The sequence below is a fragment of the Scyliorhinus torazame genome, chromosome 2, assembly GCF_047496885.1.
Source record: "Scyliorhinus torazame isolate Kashiwa2021f chromosome 2, sScyTor2.1, whole genome shotgun sequence".
Lineage (NCBI taxonomy): Eukaryota > Metazoa > Chordata > Chondrichthyes > Carcharhiniformes > Scyliorhinidae > Scyliorhinus > Scyliorhinus torazame.
In genome coordinates this window covers 160,767,744-160,795,185 of record NC_092708.1, presented here as the reverse complement: position 1 = coordinate 160,795,185, position 27,442 = coordinate 160,767,744, and the positions used below count along the sequence as shown (strand labels likewise).

At 50.2% G+C, this 27,442-nt stretch overlaps 1 protein-coding gene across 1 annotated transcript in view; it reads left to right on the top strand.

Annotated features, from left to right (window-relative positions):
• The window catches only part of rftn2 (raftlin family member 2), a 194,688-nt gene that overhangs the window by 56,253 nt on the left and 110,993 nt on the right, over window positions 1-27,442 (top strand). Inside the window, exons 3-5 of the mRNA XM_072478922.1 lie at window positions 13,755-13,938; window positions 21,346-21,457; window positions 25,074-25,425. Coding sequence (XP_072335023.1) covers window positions 13,755-13,938; window positions 21,346-21,457; window positions 25,074-25,425 — 648 coding nt within the window. The remainder of the gene's footprint in view (window positions 1-13,754; window positions 13,939-21,345; window positions 21,458-25,073; window positions 25,426-27,442) is intronic.

Sequence of the window (27,442 nt, the reverse complement as noted above, 5' to 3'; positions counted from 1 at the left end):
AAGGTGTGGGTTTGGGATGAGGTTTGTGGCATGGGTGCAGTTGCTGTCTGTGGCACCAAGGGCGAAGGGTGAGAATAAATGATATGAGCTCACAAAGCTTTGACTGATACTGGGATACGAGGCAGGGGTGCCCACTGTCGCCGTTGCTATTTGCGCTGGCCATAGAGCAGTTGGCGATGGCTCTTAGAGGGTCGACGGAGTGGGGGGGGATTATGAGAGGACAGAGGGAGCATCAGGTGTCTCTAAGCCGATGATCTCTTGCTGTATGTTTCGGATCCGTTGGAGAGTATGGGAAGTATTATGGGCCTGCTGGGGAGGTTTGGAGGGTTCTCGGGTACAAACTGAATGTAGGGAAAAGCAAGGTTTTCCCGGTGAATGAGCTGGCACAGCGGGCGAATTTAGGGGGGGATAGGTTTAGTTATTTGGGGATTCAGGTAGCGAGGGAATGGACGGGGCTCCATAAGTGGAAATTAACGTAGCTGGTGGAGGAGGCGAGCTAGGATCTTAAGAGGTGAGCTACATTGCACTTAGAGTTGGCAGGGAGGGTCCACGTGGTTAAAATGAATATTCTGCCGAGGTTCTTGTTTAGCTTTCCAGATCTTAATACCAAAGACCTTTTTTCGGAAAGTGAGCACGATCATCTCGGACTTTGTATGGGTGGGGAAGGTGCCGAGGGTGGGGAGGACCCTGCTAAAGAGACAGTGGCATCAGGGGGGGTTGGCGTTGCCGAACTTGTTTCATTATTATTGGGCGGCGAATGTGGACAAGGTGCGGCAATGGTGGGAAGGAGAAGGGGTAGAGTGGGTTAGGATGGAGGAGGAATTTTGTAACGGGTCTAGTTTGAGGGCTATGGTGACAGCAGCATTGCCAATGGCTCCGAGTAGATATTCAGCGAGCCCAGTGGTGCAGTCCACGGTGAAGGTATGGAATCAGTTGAGGAGGCATTTTAGGATGGAATGGATGTCGGTGTTAACGCCGCTGTGCGAGAATCATGGGTTTGGGCCGGGCGGGATGGATAGTGTATAATAATAATCTTTATTGTCACAAGTAGGCTTACATTAACATTGCAATGAAGTTACTGTGAAAATCCCCGAGCCGCCACAGAACTGTGCCTGTTCGGGTACACTGAGGGAGAATTCAGAATGTCCAAATTACCTAACAACATGTCTTTCGGGACTTGTGGGAGGAAACCGGAGCACCCGGAGGAAACCCATGCAGACAAGAAGAGAACGTGCAGACTCCGCACAGACAGTGACCCAAGCCAGGAATTGAACCTGGGATCCTGGTGCTGTGAAGCAACAGTGCTACCCACTGTGCTACCAGGAGGTGGAGGGAAGTGGGGCTGGTCAACGTGAGGGATTTGTATTTGGAGGAAGGGTTTGCCAGTCTTGAGGAGCTAAGGGAGAGGGTAGAGCTGCCGAGGGGGAGTGAGTTCAAGTATCTACAGGTTAGGGACTTTGCGCAAAAGGTCTGGAGAGGGTTCCCTAGATTGCCGGGACACACCCTGCTGGAGGGACTGCTGCTTCTGGATGTGGAAGGGGCGGGAAGAATTCGGGAATATATACAAGGGGCTGGGGGAGCAGGGAGGTGATCGGGTGGTGAAGATCAAGGAATGGGAAGTGGAGTTAGGAATGGAGATCAATTGGGGAGTATGGAGTGAGGCACTGCTACGGGTAAACGGGACCTCCTCTTGTGCAAGGATGAGCCTGATACAGTTTAAGGTGGTGCACAGGGTGCGTATGACTCGGGCGAGAATGAGTGGGTTCTGTCAGGGGTTAGCAGATGAGTGTGAGAGGCGTGGGCGGGGGCCAGCGAATCACACGCACATGTTTTGGGGTTACGAAAAATTGGGAATATTCTGGGTGGGCGTGTTGATTGCTGGAAAGTATGTTTCCCAGGGTGTTTATTTGCTGTAACCTGTTTTGAGATGTGTTTGTAATAAAATACATTTTTTTTTAAAAAGGAATGGAGGTCAGCAACACCGCCGGGGGTGGCAGCTGGCCTGACCAGGAGACTTGTATCACTTTCTCTATTTGGAAAGATTAAATATGAATTGAGGGGTTCAGCGGAGGGCTTTGAGGCAAGGTGGGAGTCGTTCGCGGTCATGTTTGAGGAGCTGATCGTCGCAGGGGGAAGCGGGTGTGGGGTGAAATGGGGGGAAACCTGTATAAACTGTAGAATTGTGGGATGGGGGAGCATATTCCCCGGATTGTTCATGTTTTGTAACTGTTTAAATATGTTTGCAATAAAATACATTTTTAAACAAAGGGAATACAGGGGGTGCAGAGCTGGGCCTAGCTGCACAAGTTAAATTTGACAAATGTGGTGGAGGGAATGAAGGAAGATTTTAAGAGGTGGGATGTGTTGCCGTTATTGTTGGCTGGAAGATGCTAAAGGTGAGAGTGTTGCTGAAGTTTTTGTTTGTCTTCCAGAACCTCCCGATCTTTGCGCCCAAATTACTTTTCAGAACACTCAGTAAAATCTCGAAGTTTCTATGGGTGCATGGAGTTCTTGGAGAGGGATAGACAGAGAGGGGGAATAAATAGCGTTACCGAACATACAGAACTATTACTGGGCAGCAAAGGTTAGGGAGTGGGCGGTGGAGGAGAGGTCGGTGTGGGGACGGATGGAGGAGGCCTCGTGCAGAAGGTCGAGTTTGAGTGCAATATATCTGGCCTTTCTTCCATTCTCGCCGGCCAACACTGGTATCAGTGTTGAGGCTGTGGAACCAGTGTCAACAGCACTTTAAGATGGACGGCACCGATTTGTGGCAATCACCTTGGCTGGATTAGACACTAAATTCAGGATGTGTGAGCAGGCGGGCATAGAATAACTTAGGGACCTGTTTGTATGGGGAGGTTTGAGGAGGTAAAGGAGTTCGAGGCGAAGCACCAATTTGCAAAGGGGAATGGGTTTCATTACCTGCAAATTGGAGACTTTATGAGGGAGGAGCTGACCTCGTTCCAGAGATGCCATCCTTGGTGCTATAAGATAAAATTCTGCCGGAGGGCGAGCTAGGACGGCACGGTGGCACAGTGGTTAGCACTGCTGCCTCACAGCTCCAGGTTCCCAAGTTCAATTCCAGCCTCGGGTGACTGTCTGTGTGGAGTTTGCACTTTCTCCCCGTGTGTGCGTGGGTTTCCTCCGGGTGCTCCGGTTTCCTCCCACAGTCCAAAGATGTCCAGATTAGGTGAATTGGCCATGATAAATTGCACCTTAGTGTCCAAAAGGTTGGTGGGGTTAGGGGATAGGATAGTGGGCTTAAGTCGGGAGCTCTTTCCAAGGGCCGGTGCACACACGATGGGCCGAATTGCCTCCTCCTGCACTGTAAAATCTATGAAAGAAATCTGTGAAGGTGAGGGCAAGGTTTCGAATATATATGGGGAACTGATGGAGAGAGAGAGGTCTTTGGGGGAGGAGGTAACAGAAGTGGGAGGAGGAGCTGGAGGGGATCTTTGAAGCTGGGGTATGGAGCGAGGCTCTGCAAAGGGTAAACTCATCCTCATCATTTGCTAGGCTGAGTCTCATCCAGTTTAAACTGTTGCATAGGGGCACATGACAGTGTCTAGGATGTGTCAGTTGTTTCCCGAGCTAGAGGATAGATGTGGAAGGTGTGCAGGGGAACCGGCGAACCTTGTGTGGTAGTATGCATTAGGGGTCATGTGGGACTGTGAAGCCGTGATGTCATTGGCTGACAGATCCCGGGTCCTGGTTGGCCGTTGACCTCTAGCCCCGCCCTGAAGGCGGAGTATAAGAACCAGGAGTCCTCCCCCGCAGGCAGTCTACTACTGAACTGCGGGGGAACAGTCACGCTTAATAAAGCCTCATCGACTTCACTCTATTCGTCTCTCGGAGTCTTTGTGCGCTACAATTTATTAAGCGTGACTAAAGGACTATGGAGCTCAGGATCATCCCGGAATGCCTGAGGATCAGCCCCCACGCAGTGAACGCAGCAGCAGCTTTCAAGCACTGTCAGAATTGTTTCGAGGCCTACCTCAGAACGGCCCCCGGCCGGGTCACAGAAGACCAAAAACTACAGGTCCTGCACTCGAGGTTAAGCACGGAGATTTTCTCCCTCATCTAAGACGCAGAGGATTTCCAGACGGCGTTCGCAGCACTAAAAAGTCTCTATGTTCGCCCAGTAAACAAGATCTACGCTCACTATCAACTCGCAACGAGACGGCAAAGTCCCGGAGAATCGATAGATGAATTCTACGCCGCGCTACTAATTTTGGGACGGGCCTGCAGCTGCCCGCCGGTGAACGCAAATGAACACACGGACATGTTAATGCGCGATGCTTTTGTGGCAGGTATGAACTCCTCCCAAATCCGCCAAAGACTTTTAGAAAAAGAGTCGCTAGGACTCTCAGAGGCACGGGCCCTAGCAGCCTCCCTAGACGTGGCCGCGCGAAATACCCACGCCTACGGCCCCGACCGCGCGGCAGCCCACTGGGCTCCGTACGCACCCGTCGCGACAAACCCACCCCCCCCACCGGACACCACACAGGCTTGCGCGGTTCAAACGCCAAGTCGCACCGGGGGAGCCCGCTGCTATTTCTGCGGCCAGGCGAAACACCCCCGGCAGCGCTGCCCGGCCCGCGCAGCGATCTGTAAGAGCTGCGGGAAAAAGGGCCATTTCGCGGCTGTGTGCCGGTCCCGGGAGGACGCCGCTGTCCCAGGAGAACAGGGAGCCCTGAACGCCTTTTACGCTCCCCAACCCCCCCAGCGCCCCATGTACGACCCGCAGGCGCAACCACTTTGGGTCCTGACCACCGCTCTCCCCGGAGAACAGGGAGCCCTGCACGCTTTTTACGCTCCCCAACCCCCCCCCCCCCCCGCGCCCCATGTACGACCCGCCGGCGCTACCACTTTGGGTCCCGGCCACCGCTGTCCCCAGAGAAGAGGGAGTCCTGCGTGTTCCTAACGCTCCCCAACCCCCCCAGCGCCCCATGTGCGACCCGCAGGCGCCGCCATTTTGGGTCCCGGCCACCACGAGGGGAGGAGGGGTGCCGCCATCTTGGACCACCCCAGACCTGTGCGGTGCATGGGGCGGCCATTTTGTCCACCCCGCCGCCATCTTGTGACCCCCCAGCCATGTGCGATGCATGGGGGCAGCCATCTTGTTCACCCCCGACGCCATCTCGGACGGCAACAACGGACCCCAGTGTCGATGGCTCCACGGGGTTCGAAGAAGACGCTCAACCATTACAACCACGTCTGGCTTCAATGACGCTGGACCAAGCACGGCCCCGGATGCTCCAGACGACGACGACAACGGTGCTGATAAACGGGCGCGAGACACCATGCCTGGTCGACTCCGGGAGCACGGAGAGCTTTATCCACCCCGACACGGTAAGACGCTGTTCTCTGACCATCCGTCCCAGCGCACAAAAGATTTCCCTAGCTGCAGGATCCCATTCCGTACAGATCAAAGGCTTCTGCATAGTTGCCCTAACGGTGCAAGGGAGGGAGTTCAAAAACTACAGGCTCTACGTCCTTCCCCTACTCTGCGCCCCCACATTACTGGGATTAGACTTCCAGTGCAATCTACAGAGCCTAACCTTCAAATTCGGCGGTCCAATACCCCCACTCACTATCTGCGGCCTCGCAACCCTCAAGGTTCAACCCCCATCCTTGTTTGCAAACCTCACCCCGGATTGCAAACCCGTCGCCACTAGGAGCAGACGGTACAGCGCCCAGGACCGGACCTTCATTCGGTCCGAAGTCCAGCGGCTACAGAAGGAAGGCATAATCCAGGCCAGCAATAGTCCCTGGAGAGCACAGGTGGTAGTAGTAAAGACAGGGGAGAAGCAAAGGATGGTCATAGACTATAGCCAGACCATCAACAGGTACACACAACTAGACGCGTACCCTCTCCCCCGCATATCCGACATGGTCAATCGGATTGCCCAATATAAGGTCTTCTCCACCGTGGACCTCAAGTCCGCCTACCATCAGCTCCCCATCCGCCTAAGTGACCGCAAGTACACAGCCTTCGAGGCAGACAGGCGATTATACCATTTCCTAAGGGTCCCATTTGGCGTCACAAACGGGGTCTCGGTCTTCCAACGAGAGATGGACCGAATGGTTGATCAACACGGGTTACGGGCCACGTTCCCGTATCTCAACAATGTAACCATCTGCGGCCACGGTCAGCAGGACCACGACGCCAACCTCCAAAAATTCCTCCAGACCGCTAAAGCCTTGAACCTCACGTACAACGAGGACAAGTGCGTTTTTAGCACAAACCGGCTAGCCATCCTGGGCTACGTAGTGCGCAATGGGATAATAGGCCCCGACCCCGAACGCATGCGCCCCCTCATGGAATTTCCCCTCCCGCACTGCTCAAAAGCCCTAAAACGCTGCCTGGGGCTCTTTTCATACTACGCCCAGTGGGTCCCCCAGTATGCAGACAAGGCCCGCCCCCTAATACAGACCACAACCTTCCCTCTGTCGACAGAGGCTTGCCAGGCCTTCAGCCGCATCAAAGCGGATATCGCGAAGGCCACGATGCGCGCCATCGACGAGTCCCTCCCCTTTCAGGTCGAGAGCGACGCCTCCGACGTAGCTCTAGCGGCCACCCTTAACCAAGCGGGCAGACCCGTGGCCTTTTTCTCCCGAACCCTCCACGCTTCAGAAATCCGCCACTCCTCAGTGGAAAAGGAAGCCCAAGCCATAGTGGAAGCGGTGCGACATTGGAGGCATTACCTGGCCGGCAGGAGATTCACTCTCCTCACGGACCAACGGTCGGTAGCCTTCATGTTCGATAATGCACAGCGGGGCAAAATCAAAAACGACAAGATCTTAAGGTGGAGGATCGAGCTCTCCACCTTCAACTACGAGATCTTGTATCGTCCCGGAAAGCTGAACGAGCCGTCCGATGCCCTATCCCGCGGCACATGTGCCAACGCACAAATTAACCGCCTCCAAACCCTCCACGAGGACCTCTGCCACCCGGGGGTCACTCGGTTCTACCACTTTATTAAGTCCCGCAACCTCCCATACTCTTTGGAGGAGGTCCGTACAGTCACAAGGAACTGCCACATCTGCGCAGAGTGCAAACCGCATTTTTTCAGGCCGGATGGTGCGCACCTGATTAAGGCTTCCCGCCCCTTTGAACGCCTTAGTCTGGATTTCAAAGGACCCCTCCCCTCCACCGACTGCAACACATACTTCCTTAATGTGGTGGACGAGTACTCCCGCTTCCCATTCGCCATCCCCTGCCCTGACATGACCGCGGCCACAGTCATTAAAGCCCTGAACACCATATTCACACTGTTCAGTTGCCCCGCATACGTCCACAGCGACAGGGGGTCCTCCTTCATGAGTGACGAGCTGCGCCAGTTCCTGCTCAGCAACGGTATAGCCTCGAGCAGGACGACCAGCTACAACCCCCGGGGGAACAGGCAAGTAGAGAGGGAGAACGGCACGGTCTGGAAGATCGTCCTACTGGCCCTACGGTCCAGGGACCTCCCAGTTTCACGGTGGCAGGAGGTCCTCCCGGACGCCCTCCACTCCATCCGGTCACTACTGTGTACTCGCACTAACCAAACGCCTCATGAGCGCATCCTTGTCTTCCCCAGGAAGTCCTCCTCTGGAACGTCGCTGCCGACCTGGCTGGCGGCCCCAGGACCCATCTTGCTCCGAAAACATGTGCGGGCGCACAAGTCGGACCCGTTGGTCGAAAGGGTTCACCTCCTTCACGCGAACCCGCAGTGCGCTTACGTGGTGTACCCCGACGGCCGACAGGACACGGTCTCCCTGCGAGATCTGGCACCCGCCGGCAACACACACACCCCCCCCGACACCAATCACCCCCTTCCTGCCACCGCCACACCCCGCGACCGCCCCCTTCCCAGGAGGATCGGTCCTCCTCCCAGGCCCGACCAGGAGTGAAGCCCAAGCTGAAGCCGTAAGGCTCCCGGAGACGACAACACCGGAACAAGCACCACCACCACCACCGGGGCCGAGGCGATCGACACGGACGACCAGATCGCCCGACCGACTCGTGGCGTCGATCTAACACTACAATATGTGGACTTTTAACGAGAACATTTTGTCTTTTTCTCCTGACGATTACTGTAAATAGTTCGAAACAAAAAAAAACCTTGTACATACTGTAATAACATGCGAAAGTTTTCCTCCCAGGACCAGCCTTGTAAACCCTTACCACCATGCGAAGCATCACCCCGCCGGGTTCATTTTTAACAAGGGGTGAATGTGGTAGTATGCATTAGGGGTCATGTGGGACTGTGAAGCCGTGATGTCATTGGCTGACAGATCCCGGGTCCTGGTTGGCCGTTGACCTCTAGCTCCTGAAGGCGGAGTATAAGAACCAGGAGTCCTCCCCCGCAGGCAGTCTACTACTGAACTGCGGGGGAACAGTCACGCTTAATAAAGCCTCATCGACTTCACTCTATTCATCTCTCGGAGTCTTTGTGCGCTACACCTTGTCCACATGTTCTGGGCATGTCTGAAGCTGGAGGAGTTTGGGAAAACTTTTTCAGATACAATGTCAAAGACTCTGGGGGTGAATATGGCTCTGAGGCCGTGGGTGGCAATATTTGGAGTTTCGGAGGATCCGGGAGTGCAGGTGGGGAGAGAGGCTGACGTGTTGGCCTTTGCCTCCCTGGTCGCCCGGAGGGAGATACTGCTTGGATGATGGGACTTGGAGCAGCCTCGGGCGGGGTTATGGGTGACCGACTTGGTGGAGTTTCTGCACCTTGAGGAAATAAAGTTTGCCATCATAGGCACGGACGAGGTGTTCTTCTCGAGGTGGAGGCATTCATCGATTTCTTTAAAGAGTGGCAAAACATCAGCCGGGGAAGGATGGGGTAAGGGGGGACCTGGGAGGGTTGTATTTTTTCTTTTTGGGGGTGTTACTGAAATCAAAAGGGGGGCTGAGGGAGTGGGCAAGGATGAGGAGATGGGGGGATTAGGATGTGGTTACTCTTTGACGAGTATTGGTGTTGCAGTTTTCTCTTTTACTGTATATATTTGAAAATCCCTCTACTAAAAATAGAGGGCTGGATTCTCCATTTCAGTGGCTGTGCCGACTGAAGCTGAGAATTCACGGGCGTTTTACGAAGTCGGCGCCGAACCCTCACCAATTCCGGGACCGGTGAGGGGCGAGCAACAGCGGCAGGTGAAACTCCCGGCTCCTGCGCCGAAAACAACCGGAGAATGGCCGGGTACATGGCTGTCGCACTGTACAATATGGCGCCAGCCGTGCGTGGACCCAACCAGCCATCCACGACCCCACAGCCCACCACACCCTGGCCACCCTCCACCAGTCCCCCAGCATTCACGGAAGACCCACCGGCCAGCGGTCCACAGCCACCACGCCGGTTGGGAACTCGGCCCATTGGGTTGGCAATTCGCAGGAGGGCCTGCAGACGACGCTGCAATGGCGTGCGGCGCACAACGTGATTACGCCACTTACGAGGGGGTGGAGCATGGTTGACCGCCGTCAAACCGTCCCCGCCCCCGATTTGGGCATCGGAAGGGATTCTCCGCCCGATCGCCGGTTACGATATCGGCGCGGGCAACGGAGAATACACACATAATTCTTTTTCATTCCAGAGGAGGAGGTCAGCGACAGCCTAAGATAAACAGGCGTCTCTGGTCGTTCGAGGAGATGTCGGACAGCACGTGCCGCAGGAGACTCCACCTCAACAAGGGGTCGGTGCAGCACCTGTGCCATGTCCTTGCGGACGTGGCATCACATGGAGGAGGAGGATACCTTCTCCCGGTCAAGGTCACCGTAGCCCTGAATATTTACGCCTCAGCTGCATTGGCATTCCAGAGCTCGAGCGGGGACTTGTGTGGCATTTCCCAACCAACAGCCCACAAGTGCATCCGTGATGTCACAGATGCCCTGTTTCTCCAGGCAGCCGACTACATAAAGTTTGACCTTTTCTAGGCCCATCAAGATGCCTGGGCAGCAGGATTCTCCGCCATAGCTCGGATGCCCCAGGTCCAGGGGGTAATAGATGGCATGTATGCTGCCTTGCACGCACCAGTGCTCCGGGAACACCCTTCATTAGCAGGAAGGGGTTCCACTCCCTGAACATTTAGATTGTGTGCGATCATCCACATCTGTGCATGCTTCCTAGGGAGTGTGCACGGCAGCTACATCCTGGCAGTCGGACACCCCCAGGGTCTTCGAGGGACACCCCAGGATGGCAGATTGGCTCTTTGGGGATGAGGGGTATCCGCTAATGATGCCAGTATGGAGGCTGGAGGCCGATGCGGAGACCCGATATAACAAGGCTCATGTGGCCATCCGAGCTGTCATTGAACAGTGCATAGGACTGTTGAAAATGCGGTTCCGATGCCTCGACTGCTCTGACAGTGCCCTGCAGTGCAGCCCCTGGAGGGTTGCCCATTTTGGTGGTCTGCTGTGCCCTCCACAACCTGGCACAGCAGCAGGACGATGTGCTGGAGGAGGAGGAACATGCGGCTTCTTCTCGGACGAAGAGGAGCCGGACTAGGAGGATCTGGAATACGAGCCCGAGGAGGATCCGCAGGATGGAGGACAGGCGGTGGCGAGGGTCCAGCATGCCCGGAGGATCAGAGAGACCCTCAACCTCGCCCACTTCTCATAGGACGTGGCTTTGTCCGTCATCTCATCTCCTCTCCCCTTCCCACCCAATGTACCACCCCACCCGTCCCCTCCCCCTCCGCCTCTCCATCTCCCCACTGTCCAACCATTCTCACACCCACCCATTTACCCCCCCTTCAACGCCCTATCCCACCCTCCCAATGTCTGTGTTACATCACTCCTGGGTGATGGGCCTGTTTCGGCTGTCAGTGGGAAATATATAAGGCAGGAGGGTAATGATAACCCACCATGAGGTGAGCTCTGGTGCTCCTCAATCTATGTATATGTCTGCTGACAGCGCGCTCACACCCATCATCTGCAGGTCGTGTGCCTCGGCAGTGGGGGAGGGCTCATGTCTCGGACCACCGTGCCCGGTGGGTTTGGGCCGGGAGATGGTGGAAGAAACAAGGGGTGGGGCGCAGTGTGGAATAACGTGACAGAGGCTTCACTTGTCTCGAGGTGTAATGTATTTTAATGGTGAACAATCATGACTCTAACTGTCCCTTGCTACCGATGGTGCAAACCCCCCCCCCCCCCCCCCCCCCGCCACCTTCCCCTCCAGTGCCCTCTCAGTGATCCTCAAACAGCTTAGCCTTCCCTGCCACTAGCTCTAGGTGGTCCCCAGGATCAGAGGTGGAGACAGCCTGCTACTTACCGTGCCCTGTGACCTTTGATGCCCTTGGCGGGCGTCCACTGGAGCCCTGGGGCCAAGGGCCCCTGCTGCCTTGCCGGTGGCATATGCCTCGCTGTGCCACCCTGTTCTGCCCCCTGACCTCGAGATGCACCATTATCAGAAGGGGTGGACTTGGGAGAGCTGGTGACTGCTGTCGTCTCCCCGTGGGGAGGGTCCGGGTCGGCCTCTGGCGCTCCCTCCTGCCGGATGCTTCCGGTTAGGCCCAGGGGGTCACCTGGGGATGGAGGGCTGCTGGAGTGATCTGCAGGCTGGCAGTGCCAAGGTGCCTTAGTGCTGGGGGATAGCCAAGGTGCCACACTGCACTGTCATTGATCACCCAATGGCCTGGGAGACCACCCTGGTGCCGTTCCACCTGGTCCACATTTGGGTCGACCAGTATTAAATGACACCTGGCTGGCCTCTCCCTGGGGAGGCTGGTGGATGCTGGGAGCTGGTTCGACCTGGCATCAGCATGGTTAAGTGGGTTCCTATATCTGGTTAGATCTCACGAGGTGCAATGGTTGTCCAGTAGCCCCCGGGGGAGGCCTCTCTCGGCATCTACCAGCCAATAAATCACCCCCAATATTTCACTTTTATAAATTTTACTTTAACAATCAAATCAAAATCAACATGAATTAAACATGAACAAAAAGAACATTGTGGTCAATGTAAACTATAAATTACATATTAAGTAGCAGATACAACAAATAGAATTCACAGATTTCCTGGGCAGTTAACTCAACATGTGTGGCACCAATTCTAGCCAAAAAGTCCTTAAAGACTCTAATCTCCCTTTTCCGGCTCCTTTTCTTCAAAGATTTAGGACGAGGTCTGTGGGCTGCGTCTCCTGCTGGAATTGGAACACGATGCAGCCGGTAAATGCCAGGAGAGGCCTCCCTGGACTTCCTGACCGCTGTTGCACTTTGTGAAATTAACCAGATCTCGCAAGGCGTCATGATCAGGATCCTCGCCGAACTGGCTCCTGGCATCTACCGGCCTCCCCACGGGGATCCCAGCTGGGTGCCATTTAATACCGGTCCACACAAACATGGACCAGATGGAACGGCACCCGGGGGATCGCCAAGGCTATTGGTGGCACCTCGGCCCTTCCCCAGCACATGTGCACTTTGGCACTGCTGGGCTGGCATCTTGGCATTATCACCCTGGCACTGCCAAGGCATTCAGGTCGCACTGCCAGGGTGGCACTGCCAGGGTCAGGGCCAGAGGGGGTCCATGTTCATGAAAGGAGGGGTTTAGGGGACGTACGAAGGGAGGGGGGGGCGGGGGAGGGGGGGGGGGGGTGAAGGGCAGGTATGAAGGGGCCTCCGGAGGGTTGGGGAGGGGTGAAGGGTGGAATCCTGGAAGAGGGCTGCCGAAGGGAAGGTGGGAATGCCAGCAAAGTTGGGGCCCCCAGCTACCCCAGAGAAGTGTGTCCTTACTTGGGTAAATATGGCATTATGCCCATGTGTGTGGGAAGTGTGAGAGACGCACAAGCTCACTTAGAGATTGGGGCACCCTTGCAAAATGGTGTCCCGATATATGAGGAGCCGGTCCCGCCAATGGGTTCAGCTCCCCGGTGATGGAAATAATTCTGTGTGGGCTAGCCCAGAGGGGAACGCCCCAGGGCCCCAAAAAGTGACTAAGTGTGATTAGATAGCGGTGGGGAACCCGCTGACAGAGCCGGAGAGAAACCCCCAACCAAACCCTCTGAAATGACACTTGGAAACATTTACGTTAGATCGCGCCCTTAGTTACCGTTTCTTACCTGATTGCAGCTCACAGTTAACCGAGTTCCATGGGCTCGGTCTTCACCAGAACAGTGCGCTTCTCCAGAACCTCCGCAGTTCTGCTCATGACAGCCTTGATTGTGTAGATCTACCAGTATGACCTTTATCCCACCCCACAGTGGCAACTGTGTGTGCTATATGGCTCTGGTCAGTAAATATCTTTTGAGTAACAAAAACAGTTGCAGGAACCCGTATTTTCCTGGATCCGGCTTAATTTTCTTCAGCAAGCCTGCACTGCGTCACTGGACAATGGATGCTCTGATGACTTCCAGTATTTTATCTGTTTCAACCAATTTCAGTTTCCCCAAAAACCTGAAATTTTAATTTCCCTGGAATGCTGAAGATTCAGTTTCCCTTTTAGTTAGGGTCCTATTCAAAGAAATAAAGTCTTTGAAACGAGAGTGGATGCACCCAACAGAGCATTTGACAAGTCGTCCATTTAGTCAACAGTTTGCACATGCTTCCCCACTAGTCCATCAGACCGCAGATTCCTTCACAAATGTAACAGTAACTTTGTGGTGACGTGATTACCATATTGTAAATAAGTGTTGACTCAGAGGCATGCTTCTACCAGATGGAAAGTAATAGTCCACATGGTTCATATTTTAGGAATGAGGATGTATGCTGAACACAAACTGCGTTCACCTTATATGAGTGTTCACTTGCCTGTCTTTTGTTCCTAACATTATAGGTTCGTCAAATCCAGACGTTATCAAGATCTCCTCTCTCCTGGACCTTAATTCTAAATTGGAAGCGTACTACAGGAGAGGATATGTTGTTGCCACCATCCATCCTACAATTCTTTCGGTGGGGAGAAGGAAACAATCTCCATTGAGTTACATCTATAGAGTTATATTAACTAAAATGAGATCAGCGTAAGTTAAATTCATAGCTTCAAGTTTTTTTCCTTTAAACTAGGAATTCTGTTGTGCAATTAAGAATCCTATATCAAAAAATGCCAGTGTTTCATGTTAGATGGTTGTAATAATAGTCACATCTTTGAAGCAGCTATTATTATAGTGAAGGTAAAAAGTAGAATTCTAATTCTAATTCCAGGAAGACAGCATCGGCTGGAATTCTCCGGCAGCAGAGATTCACTATTCCCGCCAGCTGTGCACCCTAGTCCGTGGGTTTCCTGGCAGCGTGGGGTGGCTTCAGTGGGAAATCCCAGTGACAAGCGGCGGGAGTATAGAATCCTACTGCCAGGGAATAGCGCGATGGTGTGGGGAACTGGAGAATCCCACCCATTGTAACAATTTGGCTGATGCCAGCGACACAATGGCACAACGGTTAACAGTGCCGCCTCACAGCGCCAGGGACCTGGGTTCAATTGCACCTTTGGGTGACTGAGTGGAGTTTGCATGTTCTCCCTGTGTCTGTGTGGGTTTCCTCCAGGTGCTCCGGTTATCTCCCACAGTCCAAAGAAGTGCAGGTTAGTTGGACTGGCCATGATAAATTGCCCTTTAGTGTCCAAATTGTAAGTTGGAGTTATTGGGTTACGGGGATAGGGTGGGGGAGATGACCTCGGTAGGGTGCTCTTTCAGAGGGTGGGTGCAGACTCGATGGGCTGAATGGCCTCCTTCTGCATTGTAGGAGTTCTATGATTCTATGATTATTAGAATTTAATTGTGGTTAGAAAGAAGAAAGTTGTTTGACATTTTTTTACTCCACATCGCCCTGAATCTTGCTGCGTATATTGATGAAGAATTTTCTTACCCACCATTGCAGTTCTTGTTTCCTGGGACCTTCCGATCACAAGTGATGGAGAAACGTGCAGCATCGCCCGAGAAGCTCCACTGGATCACAGTAGAGTTGCCGGGGGTTAGGGGCACACACACCCTTAATATGTCAATAGTCGCCGTATTTTGTTAAATATTTGAAGGTTTAGTCTTTTAATGGATGAGTTTGGATGAGTGAATAGGCGAGTGAGTGAATGGGTAGCTGGGTGAGGTGGGTAGGTGAGTGACTAAGTAGTTGGGTGGTCGTGGCATAGTTGGTTCTGGTCATTTAGTCTCGGAGGGTAATTGGGTTGGGATGTCAGGTAGTTGGGGATGGTTGGTTCAGGGTGATCGGGGGGTGGAGGGCGGTTGTATTCAGTTGATTGGAGGGAACTCAAGTCAGGTTCAGGAGGTAGCCAGGCGGTGGGTGGTTGAGGAATATTCGGGTATAAAAGTAAATTACTGCAGATGCTGGAATCTAAAACAAAAACAGAAAATACTGGATGTTCTCAGCAAAGATTATTATAGGAGGTAAATGCGTGGTCAAAGATTGGTGTGGGAGGAATGGGTTTGAATTCATGGGACATTGGAACCAGTACTGGGGAAGATGGGACCTGTTCCGATGGGACGGTCTTCATCTGAATCATGCTGGGACCAGAGTCCTGGCGAATCGCATAATGAGGGCTGTAGATAGGGCTTTAAAATAAATAGTGTGAGGGAAAGGTTCAGTTGTATGGTGAATTAGAAAATTCAAGTTAAAGGAGAAGGTAGAAGTGCAGGTTAATGATGAGGACTTTAAACTAATTAAAGGAGCCGAGGGCTCAGGAGAGGTTAGTAAAGCTTTCAGACCACGTAATAGAATAGAGAGTATAGAAGATGGCAGGAATCTAACCCCAGGCAAAGCAAAAAAGTGACAAATATGAGAAGGAAGTGATCAATGCAGGACTGAGGGTGTTGTACCTAAATGCACGCAATATCAGGTTGTGCCTCACAAGCCTCATTGAATTATTTGAGGATGTGACGAGACACACTGATGATGGTCGGGCAGAGGATGTGGTGTATATGGATTTCAGTAAGGCATTTAGAACATAGAACATAGAACAATACAGCGCAGTACAGGCCCTTCGGCCCACGATGTTGCACCGAAACAAAAGCCATCTAACCTACACTATGCCGTTATCATCCATATGTTTATCCAATAAACTTTTAAATGCCCTCAATGTTGGCGAGTTCACTACTGTAGCAGGTAGGGCATTCCACGGCCTCACTACTCTTTGAGTAAAGAACCTACCTCTGACCTCTGTCCTATATCTATTACCCCTCAGTTTAAAGTTATGTCCCCTCGTGCCAGCCATTTCCATCCGCGGGAGAAGGCTCTCACTGTCCACCCTATCCAACCCCCTGATCATTTTGTATGCCTCTATTAAGTCTCCTCTTAACCTTCTTCTCTCCAACGAAAATAACCTCAAGTCCATCAGCCTTTCCTCATATGATTTTCCCTCCATACCAGGCAACATCCTGGTAAATCTCCTCTGCACCCGCTCCAAAGCCTCCACATCCTTCCTGTAATGCGGTGACCAGAACTGTACGCAATACTCCAAATGCGGCCGTACCAGAGTTCTGTACAGCTGCAACATGACCTCCCGACTCCGGAACTCAATCCCTCTACCAACAAAGGCCAACACTCCATAGGCCTTCTTCACAACCCTATCAACCTGGGTGGCAACTTTCAGGGATCTATGTACATGGACACCTAGATCCCTCTGCTCATCCACACTTTCAAGAACTTTACCATTAGCCAAATATTCCGCATTCCTGTTATTCCTTCCAAAGTGAATCACCTCACACTTCTCTACATTAAACTCCATTTGCCACCTCTCAGCCCAGCTCTGCAGCTTATCTATATCCCTCTGTAACCTGCTACATCTTTCCACACTATCGACAACACCACCGACTTTAGTATCGTCTGCAAATTTACTCACCCACCCTTCTGCGCCTTCCTCTAGGTCATTGATAAAAATGACAAACAGCAACGGCCCCAGAACAGATCCTTGTGGTACTCCACTTGTGACTGTACTCCATTCTGAACATTTCCCATCAACCACCACCCTCTGTCTTCTTTCAGCTAGCCAATTTCTGATCCACATCTCTAAATCACCCTCAATCCCCAGCCTCCGTATTTTCTGCAATAGCCTACCGTGGGGAACCTTATCAAACGCTTTGCTGAAATCCATATACACCACATCAACTGCTCTACCCTCATCTACCTGTTCAGTCACCTTCTCAAAGAGCTCAATAAGGTTTGTGAGGCATGACCTACCCTTCACAAAGCCATGCTGACTATCCCTGATCATATTATTCCTATCTAGATGAATATAAATCTTGTCTCTTATAATCCCCTCCAAGACTTTACCCACTACAGACGTGAGGCTCACCGGTCTATAGTTGCCGGGGTTGTCTCTGCTCCCCTTTTTGAACAAAGGGACCACATTTGCTGTCCTCCAGTCCTCTGGCACTATTCCTGTAGCCAATGATGACATAAAAATCAAAGCCAAAGGTCCAGCAATCTCTTCCCTGGCCTCCCAGAGAATCCTAGGATAAATCCCATCAGGTCCCGGGGACTTATCTATTTTCAGCCTGTCCAGAATTGCCAACACCTCTTCCCTACGTACCTCAATGCCATCTATTCTATTAGCCTGGGGCTCAGCATTCTCCTCCACAACATTATCTTTTTCCTGAGTGAATACTGAAAGGTTTGATAAGGTTCCCTATGGTAGGCTCATTCAGAAAGTTAGGGGGCATGGGATACAGGGAAATTTGGCTGTCTGGATAGAGAATTGGCTGGCCGAAAGAAGACAGCAAATGGTAGTGGATGGAAAGTATTCCGCCTGGAGGTCGGTGACCAGTGGTGTCCCGCAGGGATCTGTTCTGGGACCTCTGCTCTTTGTGGGTTTTATAATTGACTTGGATGAGGAAGTGGGAGGGTGGGATAGTAAGTTTGCCGATGACACGAAGGTTGGTAGAGTTGTAGATAGTGTCGAGGGCTATGGCAGGTTACAACAGGACATTGACAGGATGCAGAGCTGGGCTGAGAAGTGGCAGATGGAGTTCAACCTAGATAGATGTGAAATGGTTCATTTTGGAAGGTCGAATTTTAATGCTGAATACAGGGTTAAAGGCAGGATTCTTGGAAGTGCGGAGGAACAGAGGGATCTTGGGGTCCACGTACATAGATCCCTCAAAGTTTCCACCCAGGTTGATGGGATGTTAAGAAGGCGTATGGTGTGTTGGCTTTCATTAACAGGGGGATTGAGTTTAAGAGTCGCGAGGTTTTGCTGCAGCTTTATAAAACCCTAGTTAGACCACACTTGGAATATTGTGTCCAGTTCTGATCACCTCATTATAGGAAGGATGTGGATGCTTTGGAGAGGGTGCAGAGGAGATTTACCAGGATGCTGCCTGGACTGGAGGGAATGTCTTATGAAGAAAGGTTGAGGGAGTTAGGGCTTTTCTCACTGGAGCGAAGAAGGGAGAGACGTGACTTGATAGAGGTATACAAGGTGATGAGAGGCATGGATAGAATGGATAGCCAGAGACTTTTCCCAAGGGCGGAAATGGCTGTCACGAGGAAACATAATTTTAAGGTGATTGGAGGAAGGTATTGGGAAGATGTCACAGGTATGTTCTTTACACAGAGAGTGGTGGGTGCGTGGAATGCACTGCCAGCAGAGGTGGTAGAGTCAGAGTCATTAGGGACATTTAAGCGACTCTTGGTCAGGCACATGGACAGCAGTAAATTGAAGGGGTGTAGGTTAGGTTGATCTTAGGTTAGGATAAATGGTCGGCACAACATCATGGGCTGAAGGGCCTGTACTGTGCTGTACTGTTCTATGTTCTATATACGGAACAAGGTAAATGAGCTTGTTGCGCACATTGAAATTGTCCGGTATGATGTTGTGGGCATCACAGAGACGTGGCTGCAAGAGGATCGGGGCTGAGATCTAAATATCCAAGAATATTTGTCCTATCGAAAGGATAGGCAGATGGGCAAAGGGTGCTAGATGCTACAGAGGGTGCTAGATTCAAAGTCATGTTGGAGTAGAGGAAATCTATGCACCAGAACGTGCTAAATCCTTGTGGGTTGCTTTCTTTAAGTCAATTGCAAGTGCTATCTCTCCATTATTGACTGCAAATTCTGGGCATGTATTTGTGTAATCCCACAATGTGAAGTAATTCCCACCAACAGGGGCTGGAATTCTGCAGTGGTTGCACCAGCCCACTGTGGGCATTGTGGCAAGAGAGTGTTGGAATTTCAATCCCTCAACCTTATTATGCTCTTAATTCCTCTTCAATGTTTTAATGTTATAATAATGGAGCTTTAAGCTGAAAGATTTGAGGTTACAATATGTAAACTAGCAAAAATTAAACTATTTGATTTGATACTTTGTTCAGAGAAAAGCAAATTGATCTGGTCCAAAACATTTTTTTAAATGTTGAAACTGTTCTTTCTTCCACTTCGTGGGACAATAACTGTTCCTGAGCAGAAACTAACTTGGATTGAAATATTTTATGGTTAAATCAATTCTAAGGTGAACATTTCATTGCTTCCTCCAAATACCTAAAGGAAATTATAATTCTCATAAAGCTAACAGCAACAGTCTTCTTCAAGGCAATGTCGAAGGTGGTGGGGATAAGGGTGGAGCCATGCCCGAAGGTGGCGGTCTTCGGGGTATCAGACCAGCCAGATCTCTTCATGGGGAGGACAGTGGACACCCTTGCCTTTGCCTCCCTGATCGCCCGCCGTAGAAGCTTGGCTGGCGGTCAGCAGCACCACCCAAAGCTGCAGACTGGCTGTCCGACCTCTCGGAATCTCTCCAAATGGAGAAAATCAAATTCGCCATCCGTGGGTCGGAAGAGGGCTTCCACAAAATATGGGAGCCATCCACCCGACTGTTCCGGGACCTGTTTGTGGCCAACATATAAATAATTAAGTAGCCAGCAGCCAGGGAGAAATAGCGAGGACAAGACAGAAAGAGAAAAGCGAGGGAGGACCCGGGTGGGGGGGGAGCAAGGTGAGGTAGCAAATCCAGCAAGAAAGAATGGGCGCAGCAGTGAAGAAAGGGGAGGGGTGGGGGAGGGGAGGAAGGGAGGGAGCGGGAAAGGGGGGAGAACAAAAATGCGGAGCCAGAAGGCGGAAGAGAACAGAAATGGGGGAGGGGAGGAATGGGAGAGGGGGGGGGGAGAGCACGGGGGAAGACAACAGTGGCAGCAACCACAGCACAGCGAGAGAACGCAAAGAAAAACAGGAAGGAGAAATGAGCAATGGGTGATGCCGAGGCAACTACACAAAAGAATGCAAAAAGCATTACGGGGCACCACCCAGATGCCCCCTCCACCCTCGTAAGATGATCTGTAAAAAGAGAATAGAAGAGAAGGGAGGAAAGAACTCCCCGACCAGTTATATTTCCTAGATCCTATGTGTTTTAACTTGTACAAACCCAATAAAAAACATTTTTTTAAAATAAAGCTAAAAGCAAAGGCAGCACGATGGCGCAGTGATTAGCACTGCTGCCTCATGGTGCCGAGGACCAGGGTTTGATCCTGGCCCCGGGTCACTGTCCATGTGGAGTTTGCACATTCTCCCTGTGTCTGCGTGGGTCTCACCTCCACAACCCAAAGATGTGCAGGGTAGGTGGATTGGCCACACTAAATTGTCAGCACCTTTGAAAAGAAATATGGCGCCGAAGCGAGGCGACTTCTTGCAAGCTGTGCCCAGCATGTCATGATATGCAAACATGCAACCAATGAACACTCAGAATAGGACACAACCAATGGGCAGTCAGGACACTCAGAGGTGGCATCACCTCAAGGGGACATGACATAAACACTATAAAAGGGATGAGGCACTCACACGCTGCCTCTTTCCACAGACAGACATCGAGAGAGTTAGACAGGGTTGATCAGCAGCATCACACCCCAGCACGTGGCTTAGAGCAAGCTGTTACAGTTAGACTGAGTTACTACAGTTAGATTTGCAGAGAGTCAAACTCATTTGAGAACTGTGTTAATAGTTCAATAAACACGTTGAACTGATTTCAGAGTCTGGAGCATCCTTTAGATAAGACTGCATCAAGTAGCAGCCTGTGTTATCCGAAGCAGCATAACACAACACAGCATACCCTCTAATTCTATCTTTTACTCTCGTTCTATGCTTCTAAAACTTCATTGTAACTCTTTCAAACTCTCTAACAATGTTCTAATTCAATTACTTACAGATTTAGTAAGTTGATCTTTTCTCTACACCTTGCTATAACTGTAACATTATATTCTGCAGTCTCTCCTTCCTTCACTATGTACGGTATGCATTGTTTGTCCAGCATGCAAGAAACAATACTTTTCACCGTATACTAATACACGTGACAATAATAAATCAAATCAAATCAAAGTCCCTTCATTGGAAAAATAATAATAATTGGGTACCCTACATTTTTTTTTAAAGAATAAAAATAAAGCTAAAAGCATTCATTACTTTTGTATGATTCTTGTTTATTTACTTCAATGCAGGAGAAAGAAGTCAGAACAAGGAGAACAAATACACTGCAAGTTAGTTGTTGAAGAATGGTCTGTAAGCAATCAAACATTCTCCAGTGATGTTGTGAAAGGACTTTTAGACAAGGTACTCTCTCTCATTGCTCACCTTAGTAAATCTTGTTCAGTCACTGTCAGAGTTGTGTCCACAAGGTTTGTGAGTAAATCAGGTCCTAATCGAGTGTGAGTGTGTGCGTGTCCAGTAGATAAGTAATAGTTAAGTTTTGAGTCTGATCAATTAGATAAGTTTGGCCCAAAACGTCCGATCAGTCAGAACCCCTGTGTGTGACGCTGATCACACAGAAAACGACACACTTACATACGTTTAAAATGCTCTGACTTCTGATCCCCAATGTTGAAGAGCTTCCTTAGTGTAGGAATCTTCACAGAGAGCAGCAAAGAGAATCTGCGCAGAACCCACAGGCAATTTTTACTGCACTAGTTGCCATGTTCTGGTACGTTTTTAAAGCTCCCCAAACTTCTCAATGTGTTAGTAAATGGGTGAGTGTGTAGGTCTGTAAGTGGGTAGGTGATGAGGTGGCAGCTGGGTAGGGTGGGTGAGTAGGTTGGTGGGTTGGAGGGATTAGCAGGATAGTCAGGTCAGGGGAGGGGAAGTCAGGGGATCAGGAAGTAGAAATAGGTGATGGTGGATAGTCAGGTCAGGTCAGGGGATAGTTGGGAGTCAAGGGAGGAGTTGGGGGGGGGGGGGGGGGGGCGGTTGTCAGTTGCATAGTTACCCAAGATTTAGTCTAGGATTTTTCTGTCTAACATTTCACAGGTAACTATTCAGTTAAGTAAACCAGTATTGGCTAAAGTTTCTGACTTCCACTGGCCACAGGCAGGAGAAGGTCGCACATAAGGTAGTTCCCGCCATGGTCTTTATTTTTCGGGCTTTTTAACCCCGTTCTTGGGGATTTTGGCTATCAAAACCAGCCTATCGTATGGGATAAGGAATTTGTCAGCGAAAATATGTCAAAATCTATGAAGAAAGTTGGAGGCAAGAAGATTACATTCTTCGACAATGCCAGAAAGCCCACAAAGCTCAGCAGGAGGGAAAGGGGTGGACCCGGCTTTTGGTGGGGCTGCTCATGTCACAGTGGAAACACAGACTGAGGTGATGCCGCAGGAGTTTGAAAAACAGTTTGCGAAGCATTTTGAGGAGCAGGGCAGGGTAAAGATTTACTCCCTTAAGCGGTCAATCGATGAGGTTCGATTCAGGAGAAGCTGGGGAAAACCCTTGGGGGCGGTGAAGGAGCATGGAGCGGTGCTGAAGGATGTGAAGGCGGCCTTGTCACAGCAAGGTAATCAAATCACCTCATTGGAAGCTGAGATGTTGCCGATGGAGGAGAAGATCAAGACTCTGAGAGCAAAGGTAGATGCTTGGAGAACAGGTGCAGGAGACAGAACCTCAGAATCATGGGGTTGCCGGAGGGGTTGGGGGTTCCAAAGTTGACTGAGTACTTTTCTTGTGAATGTGGCAAGCTTTGTGGAGGGGGCAGCAGCGGCAATGGACAATTGTCCCCTCCAGAGTTGAATCGGGCCCACCGAGTACTCTGTCTGCAGCTTTGGGCAAATGAGCCGCCGCCGGTGGTGATTATTGGAATCCACAGCTTCCAGGAGATGGAACAGATTCTGCCATGGGCCAAAGTGAATCGGGACTCCAGGTGGAAAGGAGGCACCATCACCATCTACCAAGAACGTGGAGCGGAGTTGGCAAAGCGACGTGCGGCTTTTAATAAGAAAAGTCAGCGCTATGCAGGAGTGGGGTCAGGTGTGGCATGGTGTGGGAGCGGCACGGTGGCACAGTGGTTAGCACTGCTGCCTCACGGCGCTGAGGACCCGGGTTCTATCCTGGCCCTGGGTCACTGTCCGTGTGGAGTTTGCACATTCTCCCCATGTCTGCGTGGGTATCAACCCCAGAACCCAAAGATGTGCAGGGTAGGTGATTGGCCACGCTAAATTGCCCCTTAATTGAAAAAAAGGTGTGGCGTGGTGTACCTGGCAAGTCAGAGAGTGACCTTTCGGCCGAAAGATACATTTTTGAATACATTGGAGGAGTTGGAGGATTTTGTCAAGGAACATGGATTTGGACTTGAGTGAATGGATTTGATTGGGACTTTAATGGGGACAGTTGGAAAGGATTGGTTTGAGATGTGTTGTAGTTTGTATCTATTGTATGTTTGGAATTGAGGGGGCTATGGTTGTTGGGGGATAGTGGTCAGTGGAATAGCATGGGGAATATATAGCCTTCGGGGCGAGTTTGAGCATTGTAAGAGTGTTAGGTTTTTGTTACTCTCTGTCGCTGGAACAAGGGATCTGACTGGCGCTAATGGCCTTTCTTTGTGTCGTCTTAGGGCCGGGGTTGGTGGCTGTCTGGGTGATTTCTGGGCCTGGACCGGCTGGAGGTGGTCACCTTTGTCTTTTATCTTTAGGAATTGGTCACAGTCAGTGATGCGGGGTGGGGGGGCGGGGGGGGGGGGGGGGGGGGGGAATTCCCCAAGGGTAGGGAATTTGTAAATGGTATTTTGTTTGTACGGATTTGTTTATTTTGTGTTTTATAAATGAAAACTTTCTGAAAAATATGTATTTTTTATATCAAGTCTCCGTTTCTTTTACAATGTTACCACAATCAGAGAGTCCTGGGGAGCAAAGGGAATTCCCATTGGAAATTCAAACTTCCCTGTCAGGAAAAGCACAGCCGGGATTCTCCGCCGGCATGATTCTCCATTATGCCGGCGCCCAGGGGTGCACCACAATGGGAACCCCCATTGACACGCTGGCGTAACGGAAAATCCCGCCAGCCGGTCGGAGCAGAAATGTGGCGGGGCGGAGAATCCCGGCCCACGTCTTTTTGGGGGGTGGAGGGTGGTGGCTATGCCCAGTGTCCTATGATCCAAGAGACTGCAAGATCTTTTCTTTTTGCTTGTTCTAGGTAATTTTAATATTTCAGTCTTGGTGCTTGCAATGGAGTCGCTCTTGCATGTTATGGCCTATCAGAAACATACCCACTGCATCCATATCAGTAACAACTACTGGCTGGACAGACATATCTTTCACCAGTTGTGCCCAGACTGGATGTGTTTCACTTACATTAACAAAATGACACCATTTCCTGATTTGTTTGGGAGGTGGCAATGTGTTGGTCAGACATAGGAGGCCATAAGTTTAGTATGTGTGTCAGGTTTACCAGAATAAACCCTTTCTAAAATTACACTAAATTCCAATGGATATGGACGTGGTCATCCTTTCCCCTGCCCCCACCCCTCTCAATCCCTTCCCACCACCCTGACCCACCAGTCTGCCCACTTCTTTCCCACCTGGCCCATCCCTCAGGAAATGAGAGCCAACACTGCACCAGAGCAAAAGGCGAATGAGGAAGTACCTTTAACCGGGATCTACAGACCACACGGTTCCCTCGGTTCCTTCTTAAGGATGCAATGATTCACTAAGGAGCCATGGAACGAACACGGGCGTACTTCTTGGGGATACACATCACACATTGGGTACTACAATGGGAGTGCTGCAGAATAATAGAGCCCCAGCCTGAAAATGCTTAGGTGACCTCACAGAGGTCACCGAGCCACTAGTAGCTGCATCTGCTCCTGTCACACATCGCTGCCCAACACGTTTTTAAAAATATGAGAATGTGTTTGTTTTCAAGTTGACAGAAATGCAATTTTTAATTCTGTGTTGTTTAATTTTAGGTGAATGATTTAGCCAAGAAAGGAATGAAGTTTGTCGGATTTTTAAATCAACTTAGTTCCCAGTCAAAGGACTGCAATGGTACAAAATCACCAAGACAACTGGATACGGATTGTGGACAGAATTTCTACTTTAAATTGCCAGATCAAAGAAAGCTGAACCCTGATAACTATATAAAATGCAATGAAGGAACTTTGACCAGAAATGCTGTGGAATTTGCTGTAGAAAGAGAACACTTGTGCAGTAAAGTCACTAATGTTTCAGAGAATGGACCAGCCACAGAGGAAGATCTTTTACATGGGAGAGAAAATGTGATTGGAAATGAAAGCTGTACTCCTGTTCAACCAAAGGAAGGTTTGTCTTATTTAACATTTTTTTTAATCACTTTCCTCTTTCATAAGTATTAATTCTGTGGTTAAAGTGGTGCTTACTTGCTGGTTACATGCTCATGTCATCAGATACTCAAATGTTGATGTCCTAAGTTCACTGCAGTTTCACTGTAATGGAACCTGTTATAGTGCATGGCCACCGACAATATGGAACAGAACCTGTAAAGGTTATACTCAATACAGGATCCTATAGAAGTGCTATCAACCACTTTTAATGCAAGCAGAACAATGACAAATTGTTTTTGATTTTGGGTGCAAAGCTAGATTATAGCACAGTTTGTGTATTGGAATCTGTGGGAAACCCTTTGAGGGTCACATGCATGTCGGACTCCCCCCCCCCCCCCCCTATTGGCATGGGAAGCAGAGGACAGGTGTAAATTGATCTTTTTATTTTCTGGTTGGCAAGATATATCGAGTGGTGTGCACAGGGGATCACTGCTGGGGCCTCGTCTTCTTCTTATTCATCTAATTGACTTGGATGAAGGTACCAAAGGCATGGTTGCTAAATTTGCTTATGACACAGAGAAAGATAGATCGTAAGGTGTTAAAAAGTCACAAGGAGGCTATAAAGGGATGTAGACGGATTAAGTGGCAAATGGAGTATAATGTGAGAAAGTGTGAAATTGTGCATTTTGGTAGGAAAAATAAAAATGCATTTTCTAACAATAATAATAATCATAATAATAATAATCTTTATTCGTGTCACAAGTTGGCTTACATTAACACTGCAATGAAGTTACTGTGAAAATCCCCTAGTCGCCACACTCCAGCCCCTGTTCGGGTACACTGAGGGAGAATTCAGACCGTCCATGTCACTTAACAAGCACGTCTTTTGGGACTTGTGGGAAGAAGCCGGAGCATCCGGAGGAAACCCACGCAGACACGGGGAGAACGTGCAGACTCTGCACAACCAGTGACCCAAGCCGGGAATCAAACCCAGGCCCCTGGTGCTGTGAAGCATCAGTGCTAACCACTGTGCTACCGTGCTGCCCGTGCATATTCTCTCAATTGTGAGGGATTGCAGAGCTCGGAAATGCATGGGATCTGTGTGTCTTAGTGCATGAATTGCAAAAACCTAATATGCAGATACAGCAAGTAATTAGGAAAGCCAATAAAATGTTATTGTTTATCACAAAGGGAATCAAATACAAAAGTAGGGAGGTTATGCTTCAGTTATGCAGAGCACTAGTGAGAGCACATCTAGAGTACTGTGTACAACATTGATCTCCTTATTTATGGAAGGATGTAGATGCATTAGAAGCAGTTCAGAGAAGGTTTACTAGACTAATACTTGGATTGGGTGGGTTGTCTTATGAGGAAAGGTTTTATTGGCTAGGCTTATATCCACTGGAGTTTAGAAAACTAATAGATAACTTGATTGAAACATATACGATCCGTGGGGGTCTTGATAGGATGGATGTGGAGAGGATGTTTTCTGTTGTGGGAGAATCTAGAACTGGGGTCACTGTTTAAAAATAAAGGGTCGCGCATTTAAGACAGAAATGGTGAGAAATCTTTTCTGTCAGAGGGTTATGAGTCTTTGGAACTCTCTTACTGAAAAGAGGTGGATGCAATGTCTTTGAATATTTTTAAAGCAGAGTTAGATGGATTCTTGATAAGCAAAGGGGGTGAAAAGTTATCGGGATAGGCAGGAGGGTGGAGTTGAGGTGACACTCAGCCATGATTTCCTGAATGGCAGAGAAGGCTCGAAGGGCTGAGTGATCTACTCCTGCTCCTAATTCGTATGTGAATGATATTTAATAAGCAAGAACATGTTTTACAGCAGTCAGAAAATATGAGGCTCGGGCAGCACGGTGGCGATGCTGCCTCACAACACTGAGGTCCCAGGTTCGATCCCGGCTCTGGGCCACTGTCCGTGTGGAGTTCGCACATTTTCCCTGTGTTTGCGTGGGTTTCGTCCCCACAAAGATGTGCAGGGTTGGTGGATTGGCCACATTAAATTTCCCCTTAATTGGATAAAA